The sequence below is a fragment of the Saccopteryx bilineata genome, chromosome 2 (assembly GCF_036850765.1).
Source record: "Saccopteryx bilineata isolate mSacBil1 chromosome 2, mSacBil1_pri_phased_curated, whole genome shotgun sequence".
Lineage (NCBI taxonomy): Eukaryota > Metazoa > Chordata > Mammalia > Chiroptera > Emballonuridae > Saccopteryx > Saccopteryx bilineata.
This window is the reverse complement of record NC_089491.1, coordinates 186,087,279-186,107,848: the sequence shown is the minus strand read 5'-3', so window position 1 is coordinate 186,107,848 and position 20,570 is coordinate 186,087,279. Positions and strand designations below refer to the sequence as shown.

At 44.4% G+C, this 20,570-nt stretch overlaps 1 protein-coding gene across 1 annotated transcript in view; it reads left to right on the top strand.

Annotated features, from left to right (window-relative positions):
* The window catches only part of B3GLCT (beta 3-glucosyltransferase), a 146,432-nt gene that overhangs the window by 17,443 nt on the left and 108,419 nt on the right, over positions 1 to 20,570 (top strand). Inside the window, exon 2 of the mRNA XM_066258909.1 lies at positions 12,869 to 12,918. Coding sequence (XP_066115006.1) covers positions 12,869 to 12,918 — 50 coding nt within the window. The remainder of the gene's footprint in view (positions 1 to 12,868; positions 12,919 to 20,570) is intronic.

The following is a 20,570-nucleotide window of genomic DNA, read 5'->3' as shown; positions in this document are numbered from 1 at the left end:
ATTCATGCTGAAGCTTTTGACCTCGGGCAGTTTCCTCTTGAGTAAAAAACATGTAGCCCATGGCCCCTAAAAGGACAGCCATGGGGAGCCAGAGCAGCAACCAGTACTGTATCCCACCCATCAAGGGTGGTGGCTCCATACCAATCTCTGAATCCTGCCAGAAACTACGCCAGTTGTAAGGCCAGGAGCCGCCATCATGGCCATTCACATGCAGGTTCCCATTGGATTCGGGCAGACGATAAAGAAATGGCGGAGTCAGAGGATGGGGGGCCATCCTATTTATTGGTGTCTCACCAAGACAGGCAAACCACAAAAGAAGACAAGGGAAAAGCAGAAAACCAGCTCTTCCCATGAAGGGCAAGGGATCAGGGAAGCCCCTGCAATTGTGATAGCAGGAACTGTGTGTCCAAGCTCCTGGTCTGTCCCACTTTATAGTGTAGAAAACCAAAATCCCTTAATCCAATATACAAACAAGGAAGTCTCTGATACAAAGTCACTTATCCAAGGCATAATTGGATTCCTCATGAGAGTGCACCACCCAGATCATACAATCAGTCAAGGGTGTGGGGAAAAGCTTAGTCCCAAAACCAAACCTTAGGCTACAACGACCTGGCCTGCTTATTTATAGCCTGTCCCCCACACCCAATATAAGTCACAAGCGAGCAAACATATATATCATATTTACAAACTTATTTGACCAACACCACCCCAGAATTCAAACAAAGAGGTCTTTCTCAGTTCCAGCATTGTTTGGCAGATTTTCAAATGCTTCTGGAGAGACCATCCGGTGTGGGGCACGAGTCTCTAAAACTAGGAAGTGGGTTGTTACAGCAAAGATTTTTGGACACCAGATGTTGGGCAGATAAAATGTATTATATTATGCTCACTTTGTTAAAGATGGTGCCACTGCCCACGTGGAGGCCGTTGCCCAGGTGATATTAATGTGTGTCTCTGTGGGCAGGCAGGATCATTGTAGCCTGGGGCTTGGTTTTGGGATTAAGCCTTTCCCACCCTTTTTGATGTGGGGTGGTACAACCCAATCATGCCTCAGAGAAGTGACTTTGTATTAGAGACTTCCTTACTTTGTATATTGGATTAGAGGTTGTGAAGCTACAGTATAAAGTGGGGGCAAAACGGGAGTTTGCGCTCGTGGTTCCTGGGATGAGTAGCATGAGAGAGCAGAGGGAGCAGAGCAGAGAGCAGAAGGAGGCCACGTGGAGTAGGCCAGGGGAAGCAGCCAAGATGGCGGAGTGCTGAGTGAGACGCCAGTTTGTGTAGAGTTTGTATCTGGGATAAGGAAGGAGATGGGGAACTGAGGAGAATAAGGCTGGTGAGCTAGAAACCTTTGATTCTAGGAAACTTGGATAAGTCAGTGGCTTTGTGAGCACTGAATGTGAGTGGGTTTTGGAGCCCAGTGTATGTTTTTTACTTGCCCGCCAGGTGCAAGGTAGAATTAAAGACTATGGCCCACCAGTTTGTGGCTCCCTTGTTCCTTTACCGACTGTCCGAATCCAATGCGAACCTGCATGGGCCGGGCGGCTGTGATAGTGGCCGTGGCTTCTGGCTATACACCAGACAAGTAAGTTCCTACAAGCAATAGAACATCACAGACTGTGGGTACCGTGGAGTTAGTCATCCTGACAGGGGTGCTTTTAAAACCCACTTTTTGTATGTCAAAAATAAGATACTCAGAAATTAAGCATAAATTGTGTTTTTATAAGTTAGCCTGACAGTTAGTGGTGCAGTAATACTCATGCAATGCAGGAATGACACAAGTGCTCCCTGAAGTTAGATTTTATACCTCTTATATACCTTTACAGCTTTAGGTTTCCCGTGACAAGTGCCTGATTTCTTTGACTTCTTTGTTTGCAGACCTATGAGACTTTTGTGTCTGGGGGGGGGAGGGGTATGAGTGGAGGTTCGAACCATTTGTCCTTGACTATTCATATAATCTATTCTTCTTGCTGGTGCTGCAAGTTTATTTCAGGGAACTGATAACAAGAACCACAGCTGTGGTTTGTTTCTTTTCAAACTTTCTCAGTCAGCCCTTCCTCCCCAGTCTAAAACCCTGAGGTCACTGGCTTGACTGAAAAGTTACAGACATTGCAGGTCCCCCTCTTCTGCATTTTTCTGGTTTCTCCTCTCTTATTGGTATTCGCTACCTCGGACCTCTTTTCTGTGTCCTGGAGGAGCTTGTGTGACCAGGGGCTCCTCTGCCCCCCTTACCTATGACCCAGCCTGTGGAACATGCTTACAAGGGTGCTGTTTTGACTCTCTTCCCTAAAACTCTGTTTGAGTTGGACTTTTCTTCTTTTCATATCCTGGGTGGTACATGGGTTCTATATCATTTATTTAAATGAGATATAACTTAAAAGAAGCAAGTGGCCTTTGTCTTTCTAAAATATATGGTTATTTCCTCCTCATTTCCTGTCCTTCCTATAAATATGTTTGCCCTATGGCACATAGACTTTATTGGTCCTGGCAAGCTTTGTTACCAAGTGAAGAAAAGTCAGTGTGCCAAACTCCATTTTTCTCCACTTTTTTGATTAAAAAAATAAAGGGGATGTGTTTCAGATGTATTTCAAGTTGGGGTAGGTAGTGGGCTCAGAGGAGGAGGGATAGCGCCTGGATACTCATTAACATCCTTAGTGGAAGACCAGGCCTTCTTGCTGAAATGGCCACTGAAGAACCCATGGAATGGGCAAAGGGGTTCTCTGACCCTAAGTGTTGGCAAGGTCTCTACCTGCCCTAGTGGGAGAATTGTGCCGCCATCTTCCCCAAAGCAGCATATCCCTTTTCCTGAGTTTGTTATTGACTCCTGAGCAAAAGGCTCTGTGGCTTTTCTCATAGGCCAGATCCTATCCCGAACCTGAACATGTAAGGACTTATTTCATTCTTGTTTGATTTCCCCCATTTACGAGAAAGGAGGCAGAGGCTTCGAGAGGCCAGGTCACTGGTCCCATGTTGCTTAGTTACTAAGCAGCAGATCCTGGATTGGATCCCAAGAGGCATGAGTCTAGACTCTATGTCTCTGACCAGTGACCTCATAGTACAGCAGGCCTGGAGCCATGGTTTCCTGCACTTTGGTGTCTTCCCATTGTACTGTGAGCTTCAACCAGAGCACTCCTTAAAGGAACATCTGAGAAACTCCTTAAACGAGGGCTTTCTCTCTTGCTGCTTTTCTCTGCCTGGCCAATCCCTTTTGTCTTTTTTGCTGTTGGTCTCCGAAATATGTGGGTTCCTTTACTCCTATCTCCCGTCAGTCTGTTGTCTTCAGCTCCACTGTACGGAGAGCCACTGAATTGGTGATTCTCCTCGCATACCTCTGCACTGAGCACCGCTCCCCGGAGACCAGGCTGCCCCAGAGATTGGCACTTAAGGGTATTGAGAGCCAAATGGAGTTTTCCTACACATCTGCTCACTCTCCCAGTTTGCCCAGTGCCTCCCATCTGAAGCCCGAGTCACCTATGCTCATCACCAACCCTCTGGGCGCTAGGCGCTTCCCCCCAGTTTGTCTCCAAGTCTGTGCCTTGTGCATCTTTAGTATCGCCAGCACTTGCTCTTGTTCCCCACCCTGCTGTGCCTTGGCACAGGCTGACTCACCTTAAGTCGGTCCCCTGTAAGCTCTCATTGCCTGACTCTCTTCGCTTACCAGATGGCGTGTTTGGGTCTTTTTATGTCCTCCCCAAAGCTTCCTCTAGAAGGCTGTCGAAGGCAGTGTTTTTCAACCACTGGTCTGCAGACCTCTGCTGGTCTGCCAGAAATTTCCTGTGGTCCACAAAAGAGTTAACTACCCTGATGGTGTATGAAGAGTATAGAACCAATGATCTTAGTTGAATTTGCTTATGCTCAGGGTGATTGCCACTTATCAGCCTGTATCATTGATGAAACTACTATTGTGGTTGTCTTAGATAGCTCTGGAACTTGTAGGCTCATTTGAACAACCTTTTACCCCATGTAGAGCATTTACAAATATGAGCAACATACAAAAAACATTTGGACAAGCTTATGTAGTGTTTAGTGCATTGTACATGTGGCATTTGGAAACCAAATACCAGGTTGTGCCATAATACACTATTGGGCACAGTATAAATAAAACTTTATTTCTGTGTTTCCGTTTCTGGCCCCTTTCCTCTCTCAGTAGGACATTACACAAATAGTTGTGCATGTACTTGCCTCTTCAGAACACACCCATATTGTTTATAAATAAATTATTGTGTGTTTTAATGTCATTGTGCTGTGAATTTTAAACTCTACAAAATGTTAGGAAAAAAAAACAAAATATTGAAGCCTGCTTCAAAAGTGAAACAGTGGTCAAAACGGAAGTAATGATGACGTGGAAAGTAAACCAACTTCTAGTGCTTAATTTAAAAGAAACACAGAAACCCCAAAACAAAATAAATAAAAACAAAATATAAGAAACAAAAAACAAAAGGAAACTTTCTTTGGCAGTACAATAAGGAGTTTTTAAAACTTGGTTTCACTGTGGCACCTGGTAGAGAATTAGTGCCATAATCCTTGTGTGTAGTATGTTCTGAAGTTCTGTCAAATGGCGCAACAAAACCTTCCAAGCTTACTGTCACTTGCATTTGAAGCATAGTGATCTTATTGAGAAGCCACTGGATTATTTTGAAAAATTACACAATCAAATGAAAAGTCAGAATGTTTAAATGAAGAAAATGATGACTAGTGACTGCTTGAAGCAGTCATATTTAGCTGCCCTTTGAATATTGAAAATGAAAAAGCCATTCACTATTGGTGAAGAATTAGTGAAGCCTGGCATTTTAGATGTCACTAAGGGAATTTTGCATCTTCATGCCTGGAATTGACTTTCTCAAGCTCTGAGCTTCCCTGTCCGAGAGCCTCTTTCCGTTCCGCTGTACCTGCACCCCCAGGTGCTCCCTAGTGACGGTGGCCATTGGGACCACCTTCAGAGCCACACTTTTATGATTGGCATGGACTGAGACTCACTCATCTTCTGTTAAACCATGAACTATGTGGGGAGCCTCCCATCCCTCCTCTTCCCTACTCCTAGCATCTTGTGTGGCTCAGGATGCCCACATGGTCACTTTTTGCTTTTCTGTTGAACGGTTGAAAATATATACTCATGATGATAATGACATTCACTGTTAACACACAGAGCACTTAGCAAGTGCCAGGCTTTGTTCCAGGAACAGTCCACATGCTAAACTGTTTGATCCTCAGCCATTACCTGCAGTGGTCCTGTCCCCAGCCCATAGGGAGTGACAGGGTTCACCCACACGGGATGGATGGAGCTGCTACCCAGCAAGGCCTCAAGCTCAGAGACAGCGATTTGTCCGAGGATGAAGGAAGCGCAGGCTCTGTCCCTGCTGCTGAGCTGGAGTTGGTTTCTGCTCCCTCTGCCGCCATGGATTATCTTCAGAGCAGGTAATTGGAACCAAATGACTTGGCTACGGGCTGTGCATCCTGGAGCTGATAGCCCCTCCAGAGGACCTGGAAAGAAACCTGAAAGCTCCAGGGAGCAGGGCTGTGCTGGGCGAGATGTTCTGTAAGTAGGTCACAGGAAAGAAAGTGCAGCCCCAAAGGCTGCCTCCCGCTGTGTGTCAGTGTGCAGCCCCAAGCCCAGTGGGGGCCTCCTCTGCCAGCTTCCACAGGTGTGCTGTGAGCAGGTCCTGACAGCAGAGCCGGGCACGGGGTTATCTTCCCTGTCTTGGCTCATGCGCGGGCACATTTGCACTTAGGCCTGGTCCAGACTGACAGTATGTGACCGCATTCACCAGAAGCAGCAAGGTCACAATCACCCACTGGGCTTGTCATCTGTGCCAGACCCACCTTAATTCAATCCTGGTGCACCCCTGGAGGTGGGGTGATTTAGGGTCTTAGTGGTTTTTGGTTTGTATTTCATTTGACTTCTGTGATGGGTGTTCCTGGAAGAGTTTGGGGGAACACACAGAGTGAGGAGTTAGGGGGTACACTCCTCTTTACTGCATGGCCTTGGGGTCCTGTGCTCCCTCCCAGGAACAAGAAAAGAGAGTTGATTAGTGTTGCTTAAGTGCAGTGTAATTAATTCCTCTCCAGTCTTCTTGCCCTCCAGGGCATAGGGGAGGGAGCCCATCCATCTTTGCCCTAGGTTCATTGTAAAATGTCCTTTTACTTTTCTAACCTATTTGTTGGCTGCAATTAAAGTTATCATGAAAAGGGTCTTATTTCTGTTGCCTTTCCTGACTTGCGCTTTACATATAGTTCCCTGTAGTAGCTCACAGGAATGCATGTCGAAAATAGGAACGGGAAAGTTACTTTTAAACAGCAGTTTGACATATGACAGCATGAACTGCCTTGTAGTATTTCTCCTGTCCTGTGCCTTCAGGCCATGCTTTCCAGATCATTTTTCCCTCACCAAGTCTGGAAGTTTGTGGGAGGCCAAACAGCAACACACACACACACACAACCTTGAGCTCTCTAGGGTCCCCTCCTGTGCTGGGGCGGGGCCACTTTCCTCCCCCTGTCCCCCTGCCCTAAGCAGGGGCTGTTACACTGCCACCCTGAGCTCTTGTTAGAGTTGTCCCAGGTGCCAGGTGATTCCTCGTCTCCCTTGCTACTTTCTCTCACTTTCCTCCTCCGTTTGCACCATTTCTCCTTCATTTCTCCTTCATTTCCTCCAGCTGTAGATTTCATGGTAGGAATTTTATAAATGATTCATTATCTTAAGGCTGGATTTAACAATGATATAGTGTATTCTGTGTCTTCCAAGTTAATTTGGTTCCTTGATGAGTTCTTTGTTTTAGTTAGATGATGGAAGCAGAGATAAAACCAACTAGTTTTTTTTTTTCTATTTATCTTTATAAGGATGATCTTGCCATGTGGTTTGCTCTTATGCCTGAGAGTAACTCTGATGCACATGTCTTATGATATGGCTTTAAATATTATATAGTTTATTTCTATCAGGGGAAGAGGAGTTCTTAATTTCATAGCAGAGCAATAGGGAGAAATGACAAGGTCTTTTTTTTTCTTTGTGTAAAGCTGGTGGCTGTGGCCAAGGCCAGGCAGGTTCCCATTGGATCCGGGCAGACAGTAAAGGAACTGTGGAGCCGAAGGATGGTGGGCCATTCCTTTTGTTTGAGGTGAGCAAGCAGGCAGGGAAAACTGCTTCTCTCTCTCTGGAGTTACACCAAAACCAGCAGGGGGGGGGGACCTCTTCTCTGGACAATAGCAAGCAATGGCTCCTCCCAAGTGGCAGGCAATCCACAATTTACATTCTGCTGCCCTGAGGGCAAGTGCCAATCAGGCAGAGTACAAGGAGAGCAAACCTCATACACTTGTTTGCCCAACATTCCAACCCTTCAGAGTTACTTGCTTCATAATCTACAGGACTGGTATCTTCTGTGATAGTTCCTGTTGGAAGAGTAAGGTACATTATATAAACAAATGGACTACAGTAACAGCACAAGTTATGCATTTACAATAATTATAAAGGTGCCCTTCACAATGTCTTTCTGAGAACTCTGCCCAAGGAGCTAACTGGAGGCCCAACTCTTGCCTCCTACCCTACAGTAGGTGGGAGGGCCTGTGTAGTCCAGGGCTGTGTCCATGGAAACCATAAAGTGTCCTTGGTGCTCCTCTGCAACTGGATGAGAGCAGCTTCCTTGTGTAGGAGGGCCTCCACCAGTCTCAGAGCCCAGCCAGTGGTCACCAAGAAGGTAAAGACCCAGTAGCCAAGAGTCCCTCAGGGGCAGCCACAGCCTCCTCCACAGGTAGTGAAGCACTCTATGGTCTAGCCCTACACCTGGGCAGAGTTGATGGAGTTGGAGGTGAAATTCAGGCAGAAACTCACTGAGCCCCTTGCAGCCTGGTTGCTGCAGTTGTGGGACATAGGGAGTGGATGGCATCATGCTCTCTGGAACAGAGATGGACCGTAAGGCTGTGAGGGCTGCTGCCTGTGCTGCCTCCCCACAACTAACAAGAGAAACGGGTCTGTAAAGGTTACCCGAGCACAAATGTGGGTAGATTTGATTGTGGCCGGGGCAGATAAGGAGAAATTAGATGGCAGGTCTAATAAATTTCTGTGAGAGCTTTGGCGGCAGCTTAAGATGCAACAGATACTCCAGCTGCTGAAACAGCAGGGGAAGCAGGAGGCCCTGGCAGCTGCCAAGAAAATGGCTGGCATTTGTGTTGCACGGTTGCAAGATTATATGATGGAGACAGCTGAAGTAGAGGAAGATTCCCAAGACCTGTTATGCCAATTTGAGTAGGGGGAGGGCAGAGGGACCCATCCAGCAAGGACAGGCAAAAGGGCTGTGTGAAATTGGCAGTCCACTGATCCACTTCTAATGTGCAGCAGGTGTCATTAGAAGATAATAGGTGTAATGGACTTTCACCCTGGGTGATTTGCACAGACAGCTGGGCTGTCTGTTGTGGACTGACTCTTGGACTGTGACCAGAGGGGGGCACTGGCTCCTTTGCTGGATGAACATATGGCTTGCGGACAGTACTATAAGAGACCTTTTAAGGTGGGGGGACGCAGCACCAGTTGAGACCCTTGGCACTGGGAAGCTGTTCACATCCAGTTGCAGTGACACACCATGGATACTCTGGTTTCAATGGACATGGCCCTGGACTATACAGGCTCTCTAGACTATACAGGACCTCTGGATTTTACAAGCCCTCCCACTTACCGTGGAGTAAGGGGATAGAGGTTGGCCTACAGTTAACACGCAGTGCAGAGATCTCAGGGAGACATTGTGAAGGGTTCTTTTGTAATTATTGTTATTACTGTATAGCTTGTGCTTTTGTAATGCTGTTGCTGTAGTCTGTACTGTTTCTGTTTACATAATGTACCTCACTCCTCGCACAGGGACCATTGTTGAAGATACCTGTCATGTAGATTGTGAAGCAAGCAACCCTAAAGGGGTGGAATGTAGGGAAAATGGCTGTGTTAGGGTTGTTCACTGGCGTACTGACCATAAGCACTTTGCCTCATTAGTGTGTGAGCACATAGCAGAGAGAGGCACGTGTACACAGCCTATGTAGGGCTGTGGGTGCTTGCGCTCAGGAGAGTTGGCGAATGGTAGATTGCCTGTCCACCACTGTGAGGGGCCATTTTTGCTGTTCGTACTCTTGCTGCTGTGAGAAGTGGTTTTCTCTGCCTGTTGGATCGTCCACTGTGGTGAGAATCTATTAAACAGTAATAGCCCAGCACTTTCCAGCTCCACAGTTCCTCCACCATCTTGGCCACTGGCATAACAGTGACTATTTCGGCTCCTGCAGCTGCAGGCTCTTGGTCTGAAATTGAGGCTTGAGCCTTTGAACCCACAGTAGTTTCTCCAACACCCGTTGCTGCCAACGTTCAGCTTCCAGGGCAAATTGCAGCTTATAAACCTGTAACTCCTTTTCCAGAGACTGCTCCAGTTCAAGGTGCTATTGGTATTCAGCCTGCATCTCGCACTGCAGCTCTCAGACCTGGTTGGCCTTCTTCTCCAGTGCTCATTCCAGTTCATGCCGTTGCTGGTGCTCGGTCTCTTCTTGCAGGGTTGTAAAAAACACCCAGCCCACTTTCCCTAAAAGGAGAGCCATGAGGAACCATACACTGGAGAGCAGCAACTACTCAGGGGTGTTGGCAGCTCTATGCCATGGCAAATCCTGCCGGCTGCACCAGAGGTAAGGCCAGTGCCCGTGGCCAGGCAGGTTCACATTGGATCTGGGCAGATAGTAAAGGAATGTAGAGCCGGAGGATGGTGGGTCATTCCGTTTATTAGAATGTCACAATGGTCGATGAGCAAACAGGCAGGGAAAACCACTTCTCTCTCCACACTCACAAGCCCAAACAGGGGTCACCCCTTCTCAGGAAAACAATAGCAAGCAATGGCCCTTCTCAATGGTGGCAGGCCATCCACAATTTACATTCTGTTGCCTGGAGGGCAAGCACCAATCAGGTATAGAACAAGTTGAGCAAGTCTAACACACTTGTTTGCCCAGCAGTGATGTATTAATTATATTTAGAACTAGTGCCACCAGTTAAAGACACTTTTTTTTTAGTACAAAATCTACATTCTAAAGGACAAGGGCTTCTGTGTTGACATGAGTGTCTGACCTTGCAAAAACAGTGACAAAGGACTAACTGTTGGTTAGATGATGAGTCACTGAATGTGTTCAATTGAGGTTATTTTTCTAAATAGAAAAGTAAATGCTAACCCATAGAGCTTTGGCTGTCCACATCTGGCATTAGGAATTGATGGGGTTGGCAGATGTGTATTTGACCATCAAAGTTGTACGTTAGATTAACAACAGTTTTTATAGCACATAAGTTGCCAGAATATCCTATTTTTTGAAATTCTATGGTGCTGAGTCAGGTTGACATGTTGTGACCTCTCTGTATGATGTTTATGAATAATTCTATATTTGATATCTTCTTGAGAATTGTAAATGTTCATTCTAGTTTGGAAGTAATTAACCTCATATTAATGCCCCCAAAATTAAGTACCTAGAGGCAGAATTTAAATGTTAAATCTTTCCTTTATTCTTAGAATTTAATGAGTGATTTGGACTTTGTGTGTGTGTGTGTGTGTGTGTGTCTATGTAAAAGTGAGAAAGTAGGTCAGATCGTAGGGAAAATGAATTAAGAGGGGGCACTGAACTGTTTCATTCTACTGGGTTGATGCTGCCTAGAGTAAGGAATAGACAACCCTTAAGTGGTGTGACCCAAGGCCCCCAGGGAGACTTGCATTCACTCATTCATTCATTTGTATATATCACATGATAGATATTTACTGATCTTCTTGTATGTGCTAGCTATGTTCTAGGTTCACGGGCAAACCATATTCCATATTCCTGCATTCATGGAACTCACCATGAACTGATACAAGCCAAGCAATAAACAAATAAATATACCGTGTTTCCCTATGTATAAGATGCACCTTTTTTGGAAAAATTGGGGTCTAAAAACTGGGTTCGTCTTATACAATGTTTGTAGATATTTTATTTGCATTTCCCACTTTTTTGCATTTGTTTTTGTGCTCATTGTTGAAGACACAGATGAGGACAAGCTAATAGATGGGAGTTTTGACAGTGATGAGGAGTGGTATGAGTTTTATGATGAATAAAACTTGAGTTCAATAACTTTATGTAATAATTTTTTTTTTTTCAAATTTCGGGTCCCCAAATTAAGGTACGTTTTATGGGAGCATCTTATACATGGGGAAGTACGGTATGTTATGTCAGTGGTGGTAGGTGCTCTGTAGAAAAACCAGGGGTGGGAGGAGGAGGGATTGAAGTGAGATTTGTTATTTATAAGAGGTGGTCTGGGGGAGGCCTACTGTAATATCTGTGGTTATCTAAATTCCACACAGAGAGGTTCATTTGGCTTATGTTTCAATTTCATTTTGCCTTTTGAAATGTCATCTGGAAATGGAAATGGACGCCACCTTAGGGATTGGCTTCTTAGTGTGACTATGTTGTAGATTAATTCCCTTGAGCGAATTGGAAGAGTTCGAGGCTGTAATGCCTGGGACTGGGCCGGGGCCTCCGAATGGGTGGGTCCTTGCCTGCTTCTGTTGCGAGGAGGAGCCCCATCACCCCCATGCCACTGCCCATTTTTCCTGGGACTGCTAATCAGAGAAAGCAAACTGTGAAATACTTTCAAGAAATGCACTGTAAAATTAAGATTATTTTTTGTCCAGGTCACCTTTCTGTTTAGTTTATTATTTTGCTTTACATTGTCAAAGTGTTACTGCTATAGTATTATTATTATTATTTTAATGTTGAGCTTAGCTATGTCTCTAAGGATATCATTATTTATGGGCTCTGACTCAAAACATTAAGTCATTCTAAATGGGGAATGATTTGAATTCCTCCCACTCTCCTGGTCCCCTGGCGTCAGTAGGGTTCCTTAGGTCTCCTACAGATGGGCTCAGTGTCTGACCACACGTGCACCCTGCAAACCTGAGAGGGAAGTGGGCACAGACGTTGCTGTTGCCCTCAGGCTCTGGCTGTGATGGGGGAGTGGGAATTTGTACTTCTTCCCTTCAGATGCTTAGGAATTCTCCTTGCTTAAGAAGGGACAAGAAAAATAGCTGAGGTGTCCTAAATTAAGTTACAGTGGCAAGTGAGTGAGAGGGAGAGATAAGAGGATCTAACCAGTTAACAGCTGTGGGCTGACTCACAATAGACGGGGCACCTCTCTGAATGTCTGTTGGAACTCTGAGTTGACCTGCAGGCTCCGTTAGTGACTGGCAGGCAACACTGTATCCTGCTTATGCATGAGCTTTCAGGACTGCTGCCCATCACCAATCAAAGGTGATGAGTAGATCTCCCTCACAGGCTCTGCACCTGTCCTAGAACTGCCTTTACCTTTTCCCACCCGTGTCTGTAGACCATGTAAATTCTTTCAAAATGACCTACCGCTTTCTTCCTCAAAGCATGATATATAAAAAACTCCCCATCCCCAACTCCGAGCTAGCGGACATGTCCTCTCTGTCCAGCCCTGCTGCTGGTACCTTAGGCTGTTCGCCTAGGACCTGGGCTTTTTCTAGCCACCATGGGGCTCCATCAACCCCTTATTTCAGAAGAGCTTTTGACTGTGAAAGTTTTTCTACTTACTGTTTGGCACCAGAATTGAGGTTTCTAAGGAGAAACCTGTGTATCTGTTTTATGGTTTATGCCTGTGGACATCAGTGCTTAACACAGACTCTGACTTCTCTGAGGGAGCACTGCTTTAGCTTGGTGGCCTAAGTGTGTTGGCTCTGCATGGTGAGTAAGTCTAGGTCTGGCAATGGAGGTGGCCAGTGGGACTGGTCTGTGGCAATGCAGCTTGCCTTTCAAAATGAGCAAAACTGTTCAATGTGAGAATAAACCTTAATTACTAATTTTAATATAAAAATGTTTTTTTTTCCAGCTTTTGCATTGGCTTCTAAAGATGTAAAGAAAGAGATCACACCATCTAAGGTACTGATTCCAAAGATCAAACCTGTTTTTCCTGTTTAAAACTCCTTTGTGATTTCTTTAATGGGAGCTGTCATGGTTTCCTCTTCCAGTGGTTATCAAATTTCTTTCTTCCTCTCTCCCTCTTTCTTTCTTTCTTTCTTTCTTTCTTTCTTTCTTTCTTTCTTTCTTTCTTTCTTTCTTTCTCTCTCTCTCTCTCTCTCTCTCTCTCTCTCTCTCTTCTCTCTCTCTTTCTTTCTTTTCTTTCATGAAATGTCAGTCAACACAGATTTTGAATCCCTAGCAGCGGCCAACTGATAATCTGGCATTTAAAAATGTCTTTCAGTACTTAGAACATATGCAATAGGTTTCAAATTAAATTATAAGGACATTTTAGCAGGCCTGTTTGGATATAGTAGTTTTCTCCAATTGCATGCACCACATCTTAACCCTTTGAGTAATGAGTTTATTTCATGCTCACTGACCCCCGGAAGTGAGGTTTATTTTTCAAAAATGAAATTAGTTCCAGTTCCAGTTTTATTAACCTAAAATCATGTTTGTTTGATAAGCAATTTATGAAAACAAGAAGAAAATACATTTACCTTTTTTAATGTTGTCTTACACATTTTTAAAATAAAAATTTTTGTACTATTGTTTGGCCAGTAGTCGCCACCGTCACAGCCATGCACATGCAGGTTCCCATTGAATTCAGATAGATGGTAAAGAAACAGTGGAGCCAAAAAATGGTGGGCCATTCTGTTTAATAAAGTCTCGTACCGGCGGACAAGCAAACACACAGGGGAAACACTTTCCTCTTCATTCAGAGCTCCCAAAGCCACTGACACATTATTTGGTTCCACAACCAGGAGAATCTTCTCTGGTTCCTCCTAGAATCAAAGGCCCTACCAGTCTCAGCGGAGCTTCCAAAGCCCCTCAGCTCTGCACCATCTGCACACTTTCTTCCATCTCTACCGACATGGCTTCTTCCTCAGAGCTCTGCATTCTGTCCTCTCTCACTCTGCACACATGGCTTCTCTCTGCCTCTTCTTCTTCTCTTTTTTCAAAACTTTCTGGTGTGAAAACCTTTCCTCCAGCAAATATTAGCAAAACAATGGCCCTTCCCAAGCAGGAAGGTAATTTGCAATTTCACAGCCCACATATACTTGACGCTGCCCAGTCCCCAGTGAAAACTATAAGTGAGCAAACATGAAAATCATATTTTACAAACTTATTTGACCTACAAATATTGTACTCTGGATGTGACGTCAGGAGGCACGAGGACATATGTGAATGTTCGTACTACTCAAAGGGTTAACCTTCTGTTTAATTTTCCTGAAGGGATTATGCTATATTTTCAGGGTCACAAGAGCCTGAGTGTCCCTCACCTTGAAGTTGAGAGACCCAACTCTGGTTGAGAGACCCAAACTCTGTGCTGAGTCAGAACCAGAAACCAGGACCTGGGTCTGATGGCGCGGGGACAGCACTCACCCTGATCTCTGAGCTGCTGCGTCATCATTTCACCTGGGTTCATCCCAGAACCAATCTGGGCTCTACAGGGTGGGCTTTGTAAAAATTAGTTTAGCATGCGAGAAGGAGAAACAATATCTTAAAATAGGAGTTATTTTTGTCATATTAATTAAGGCTCAGTTGACTTTTTTTTTACCACACAATTAGTATAAAAGCATTTTTAAATAGAATGCTTCTTCTATTTGTTCTAAATGTACTATGAGCTTCCTATACAGGGGTAATAATAATAATAATTCCTTAAGGTTTTAAGATCTTTTATGGTCACTTAAACATTTTAAGGAATTTAATTTAATCTTCTCGATGATCCTGTCACTGCTCAGCAAAGAAGATATTCCTACGTAAAGCTGAGAAAATTTACCCTCAGAGTAGTTAGGTGGTTCTACCGAGGCCACACGACTATTAAAAGGTGAAGTCAGAATGCAAATTTTCTGAATCCTTGAGTTTTTCACAGTGCAATTTTATCTTACAAAGCTGTATGTGCTATAAAATGTGTGTGTGTGTATGTGTGTGTGTGTGTTTGGCAATAATGACGCTCATTTATAATAAATTTAAAGTGCTACTGAAGGTTTATTAATAGGGAACTAAAATTTTATGTAATGAATTTAGAAATTATGGTGCATACTTTCAAATACTGGTTTTACCTAATCTTTTCAGATGAAGAAATAGATATCTCCTTTGCCTTAAATCCATATGTGAGTCTAAATATAGAGATAAAGGGAGTCCTATATTTTAGTGTCATTTTTTCATGCAAAGGTATTAAAGCCCTTGAAAAATGTCATTAGTACCATCTGTGCTTAGGCCACAAAGCCAAAAGAGCCATTAATCCCATGAGGCAGTGATGGGTGTCTTTTGGAGGCCATACCCAAGACTGGGAGACAGGAAAGAATCCGTTTGTCCAAGGTTGCCCAGTGTCTGTAGATGGCTCATAGAGGAGTTATGGCTTTTAACAATAACCATGTTAATCTGGGGTTCTCATGAGTTTATCTTCCCTGCCACTGCTGTTCAGAAGCAGCCACTCGTGTTCCCCTCACTTCACTGCTCACTTAGTCACAGGCCCCAGGACACAGGCCAGTGTGGCACAGGCTAGCGCAGTGCAGACTTAGCCTTCCACAGCATGGTTCCGGTTCACCGGCTGTGTCAGGGGTTTATCATCAAACCTCTGAGTGCTGCCAGTGCCCAGTGGTCCTGCCTGGAGCTTGGCCTCGTGGCCCGGGCTTCTCTTTGGGGCTCCTGGTCCCTGTACTGTCCTGGATTCTGACCTGCCCACTTTCAGGGAGCCTGCCCTCCCAGGCTTGTGCTCCAGGCCCTGGGTGCTGTCTCAGCCATGGCCATGTACCTGTTCAACCTGCAGTGTGGCCTTACATCCTGTGGTGGCTTGTGACATTGTGTCCAAGCCACCACAGGACAAGGAATCAGGGATGGGCACTGGAGCCACACTGCTGCCGGTCACATCCCTTCCCCATCACTGACCCCTGTGGAACGTACCCAACCTTCTGTGCCTCAGCCTCCTTGGTAAGACAGGGTAATAAGGCCTATCTCCAAAGGCTGTTTTGAGGATTTTGTGTTTGTGCATGTGTTTCCACTATTCCATCAGGTGGAATAGTCCCATGCCCTATTTAAATGTTTACCTGATATGACAGCAAGATCTTAAACAAATCAAGAGGAACCAAAGGCCTTACTGTATCTATCAGTTAGCTTTCTTCTGCGGTGGCAGTTGCCTGCATGATGGACGTGCTGATGGAAAGAGCAGGAGCTAACAGGCACGGGGGTTTCCTTTGGGAAGGCCCATGCTCAGCACTGTATGATCTAACGAAACCCTGTGAAGCAGGTCTCATCACTATGGTTCCTGTTGTCCAAATGAGAAACTGAGGCCTGTGCTGGTGAGGAGTGGAGGCGGGGAGAACACAGGCCCGCCCTGCCGTGGAGGGCACTGATGGACGCGTCCTACGTCACCCGTTGTTCTCAGGCTCTCGGGGCTGGTGGTAGCCATTGGTGAATGAGTAGAAGATGCCATTTCACCCCATTTTCTTCTTAAAAATTTCATATTACATTCTTTTGAGGGTATCTTATTTTCTTTTAATGAAGAACTTATACATTAAGCCTCAAATAGATGGATTGCATGGGTTCAAATCTGTGGTGCCTTATAAAAGTAAAACTGGACAAAGAGTATGAATGGGCTTAGTCTTTTCCTGGAGAGGGTGGGACTTCTGTGGACAGAGGTGGTAGGTGCTGACTTCCATCTGATCTCAGCAGCAGTTCAGGTGACTGAGAAAATGTTGAGTGAGTGCATTTTGACTGATATTGATAGTCTGTGAAAAATAGGGCAGCAGAGGTAATGTAATAAACCATGCCACCTCCGCCCTTGGGAAGAACCAAGCCTTTTCAGGAGGCAAGCTGGAAACAGAATTTTAAATGTTTTCTCAACTTGTTTATGTAGTCTAATTTTCTTCTCAAAGGGGAACTCAAGACTGTTTTGGTTTGGTTTTGTTCGGCGTCTTGGGTATTTTATTTTTACTGTTGACAAATTGAGCCAGGAGAAATGGCTGATCATTTCTTAGCTATTGTGTCAGTCAGCTGTGTTGCAGTGCCTGGTGACAAAGAGGAGATGACAGAGAGAAAGCTATGTTTTTGGTTGCTCTTCTTTGGTTTCACAAAGGTCTCTGGTGGGGAGTCCACTGGGATTCCTGCTTGCTAGGTGACTAAGTCTGGAAACTCTGTGTTCAGAATATAGTTTATCTTTCAACCTGTTGATGAAGATGACTCTTGTTGTAGGTATTATTTTTTTAGCTTATTCTCAAAATCTAGCTACATCTAATGATGCCTGTTTTCTGAAGAATGCCTCTGAAGGAAGGCTAGACATGCATTTTTCATTGGATATAAGGAAGGAACATTAGAAAGGAGCTGAAAGGCCTGGATTTTGTTTTTTTTTGAAAGATTTTATTTATTGATTTTACAGAGAGATGAAGGGGGGAGCGAGAAGTATCAACTCATAGTTGCTTCACTTTAGTTGTTTATTGCTTGCCTGTTGTATGTGCCTTTACCTGGCACGCCTAGGGTTTTGAACTGACAACCTCAGTACTCCAGGTTGATGCTCTGTCCACTGTGCCACCACAGGCCAGGCTAAAAGGCCTGGAATTTAATCCTAGTTCTGTGGCTAGAATCACTACTGGAAATGGGAAAATTCTTTTATCTCTGTATTTTCTGAGCCTCCGTTATCTCCTTTGTAAAAAGGGACTGTCGGATTGGATCATCTTCAGTGTTGGTTTTTTAATTTGTGGTAAAATACACATAACATAAAATTTTATCACCTTATCCATGTTTAAGTGTATAATAGCTCAGTACTGTTAAGTACATAAATATTGCTATACAAGCAATCTCCAGAACACTTTTCATTTTGCAGAACTGAAATTGTGCCTGTTAAACAATAATTTTCCATTTACCTTCCCCGGTCCCGGGCAACCACCACTTACTTCCTTCTCTGTTAATTTGGCTATTCTGGGTGCCTCGTATAAGGGGTGTCCTACGGTGTTTGTCTTTTTGTGACTGGCTTATTGATACATTAACCTAAAAATAAAAGGCAAAGTGAGAGGCAACAAGAGCTGGCTTGAATTCTGACAGAATAGCTGTTGGGAAGCACCATTTCAGGCAGAAACCCAGGTAGTGTTCAGTTAGGAGACAGAAACCATGGGTGTTTATGAGAAGGGGAAGGAGGACTATTACATAGGAATAGTAGAAGGAAGACATTTTGGTTGGTGCACAAAAGCTAATATGGTGATGCCATCCCCCCCCCCAAAGGCAATATGTTTATTGAAAGGTAGATGGAACATGGGAGGTGCGGGGGGTATGGGAAGAGGAGTCAGTCGCGAAAGGTGGTTACTAATTGGCTGATGGTCATGTGATGCTAACTCTAAAGAATGTTCTTTTTTTTAATATATAAAATCTTTATTACAGGCAATACTGGTCCATGCATGACACAATACCAACAGTACAAGTTTAATCTTTCAAAATCATCATTTAAATACCAAAGGACTAAGAATGTTTTAAAGTTTCAGTTCTGTAGCCATCAGTCCAGTAGTCATAAGATCTGCTTTCGTGTTATCTTTGCAAACATTTTTTTTTAACATAACGTTGCTTTAGGCATCGTCCAAAGGTTATTGTGCCCTGTTTTAATATTACAAGGTTTGAGGCATAAGGCGTACAGGGCAGTTCTTTGGCATGGCAGCTCCATTTATATTAATTTCTGCATTACTTAACATAATGTCCTCAAGGTTCATCCGTATTGTAGCATGTGTCAGTTTAAGGCTGAGTAGTATTATGTTGTATGTATCGACCACATTTTCTTTATCCATCCTGATGCTATTTTTAGTTCTAAAATGTCTCATTTTTCATGAGTCTTATTTGGCAGCCAAAGCTGAGGCTGCCCAAGGAGAAGGCAGCTGGGCCAAGGGGCAGCAGGTCAGCGGTAGGAGTGGGGAGGCCCTGGGCTCTGAGGCAGGAGTTCCTTCTCTAAGAGCAGGCTCCCCTGCCACAAGTGGCATGTAGAGTATGAAAGACACAGAGAGTCCTCACATGCTAACTGATAATGAGTTACTGGCTTTGGTTGACACACAGAAGTAGGTTGTGCTTTTTTGTCCCTCTTTCTCTTCTCTTTCTCTCTCCTTTTGACTCTTCCAAAAATTGGTGTTTCATTTGATCCTCAGGTGTAAGGACAGGAATACCTAACTAACTACGGGGTTCTTCTCATCTCAGTGGTATTTCTATTCTGAGACAAAGATAATTTTAGAAAATGCTACCAAAGATAGACATTCCCTATGGTTTCCTCTCTGCTCCCAGTCTATTACCATCATCCCTTTGGCATTCTAAGAGAATTCATCTCTGTGTTACTTAGCTTTTAAGCTTCTCCTGGTTCTGTAGGTACTTTCTTGTTGCTGTCTGTCAAGACAATAGAATTATATTTGCCATTGTCCCATTGTCATAATTCTGGCAGATGGCAGTTGAAAGTGGAAAAGGACAATTAGAAAATTACCCCCTCGTCTGCTGGAGAAGACGATGGGCTTGGCAGACTTAGCCACTGACACGTGGCACTTTGTCAGAGAAGCATATTCCGAGCTGCATCCTGATTCCCCAGGGTCAGAGACAGGTGTTTCTGTGCCATGTCCACACTCTGTCAGGAGTTCTGCAGCTGTCAGCTGCTCCTTCTGTGCTCGTGCTTGTGGGTTCTGATGACCCCCAGGATGACCACCTACAGGGCCCTGATGTGGCTTCTCAGGTAGAAGGGGACATTGTGGTGCCATTCCTGACAGTACACCTGATCCCAAACGATGATAAATACAATAGTATGGTTCATCTTCACAGGGAGCACACTGCCAGAACTGATACCATCTGTGATGTGTTTGTAGTGCTTAGAGGTTACAGGTGTAAAAAAAAAAAAAAAAAAGAAAGAAAGAGAAGATGTAAGAAAAGAAAAGAAATGGAGCCCTTTTAAAATGGAACTGGAGCTGCCATCCCAGAGGAACTGCCTCGCAGGTTTTTCATCTCAAATATGTAGAATGTTAGAGTAAAAGAACCTTTGGGTTGGGCCTAAGGCAGCATTGTATCCCAAACAACTGTTTGTGGAGATAATAGGAAAGCAGGTATGAGGACCACTGGACTGAGAGTTAAAAACAAAACATTGTTTAGCCTGACCAGGCAATAGCACAGTGGATAGAGTGTCGGACTGGGATGTGAAAGGACCCAGGTTCGAGACCTCGAAGTCTCCAGCTTGAGCACGGGCTCATCTGGCATGAGCAAATAGCTCACCGGCTTGGACCCAAGGGGTTACTCGGTCTGCTGAAGGCCCGTGGTCAAGGCACATATGAGAAAGCAATCAATGAACAACTAAGGTGTCTCAATGAAAAACTTGTGATTGATGCTTCTCATCTCTCTTCGTTCCTGTCTCTGTCCCTATCTATCCCTCTCTCTGTCCCTGTAAAAAAACCAAAAAAACAAAACAAAAAAACCTTCACATTGTTTAGAATTAACATAACTATGTTAGTTTATCTGCACCAATAGAAATGCCCTTCATCTATGGATGTAATTGTTTCTTCCCTTTCTCATAAATACCCTTTGCCTTTGTCTCTTAATCATGCTATTTGGGCTCCTGCCTGAAT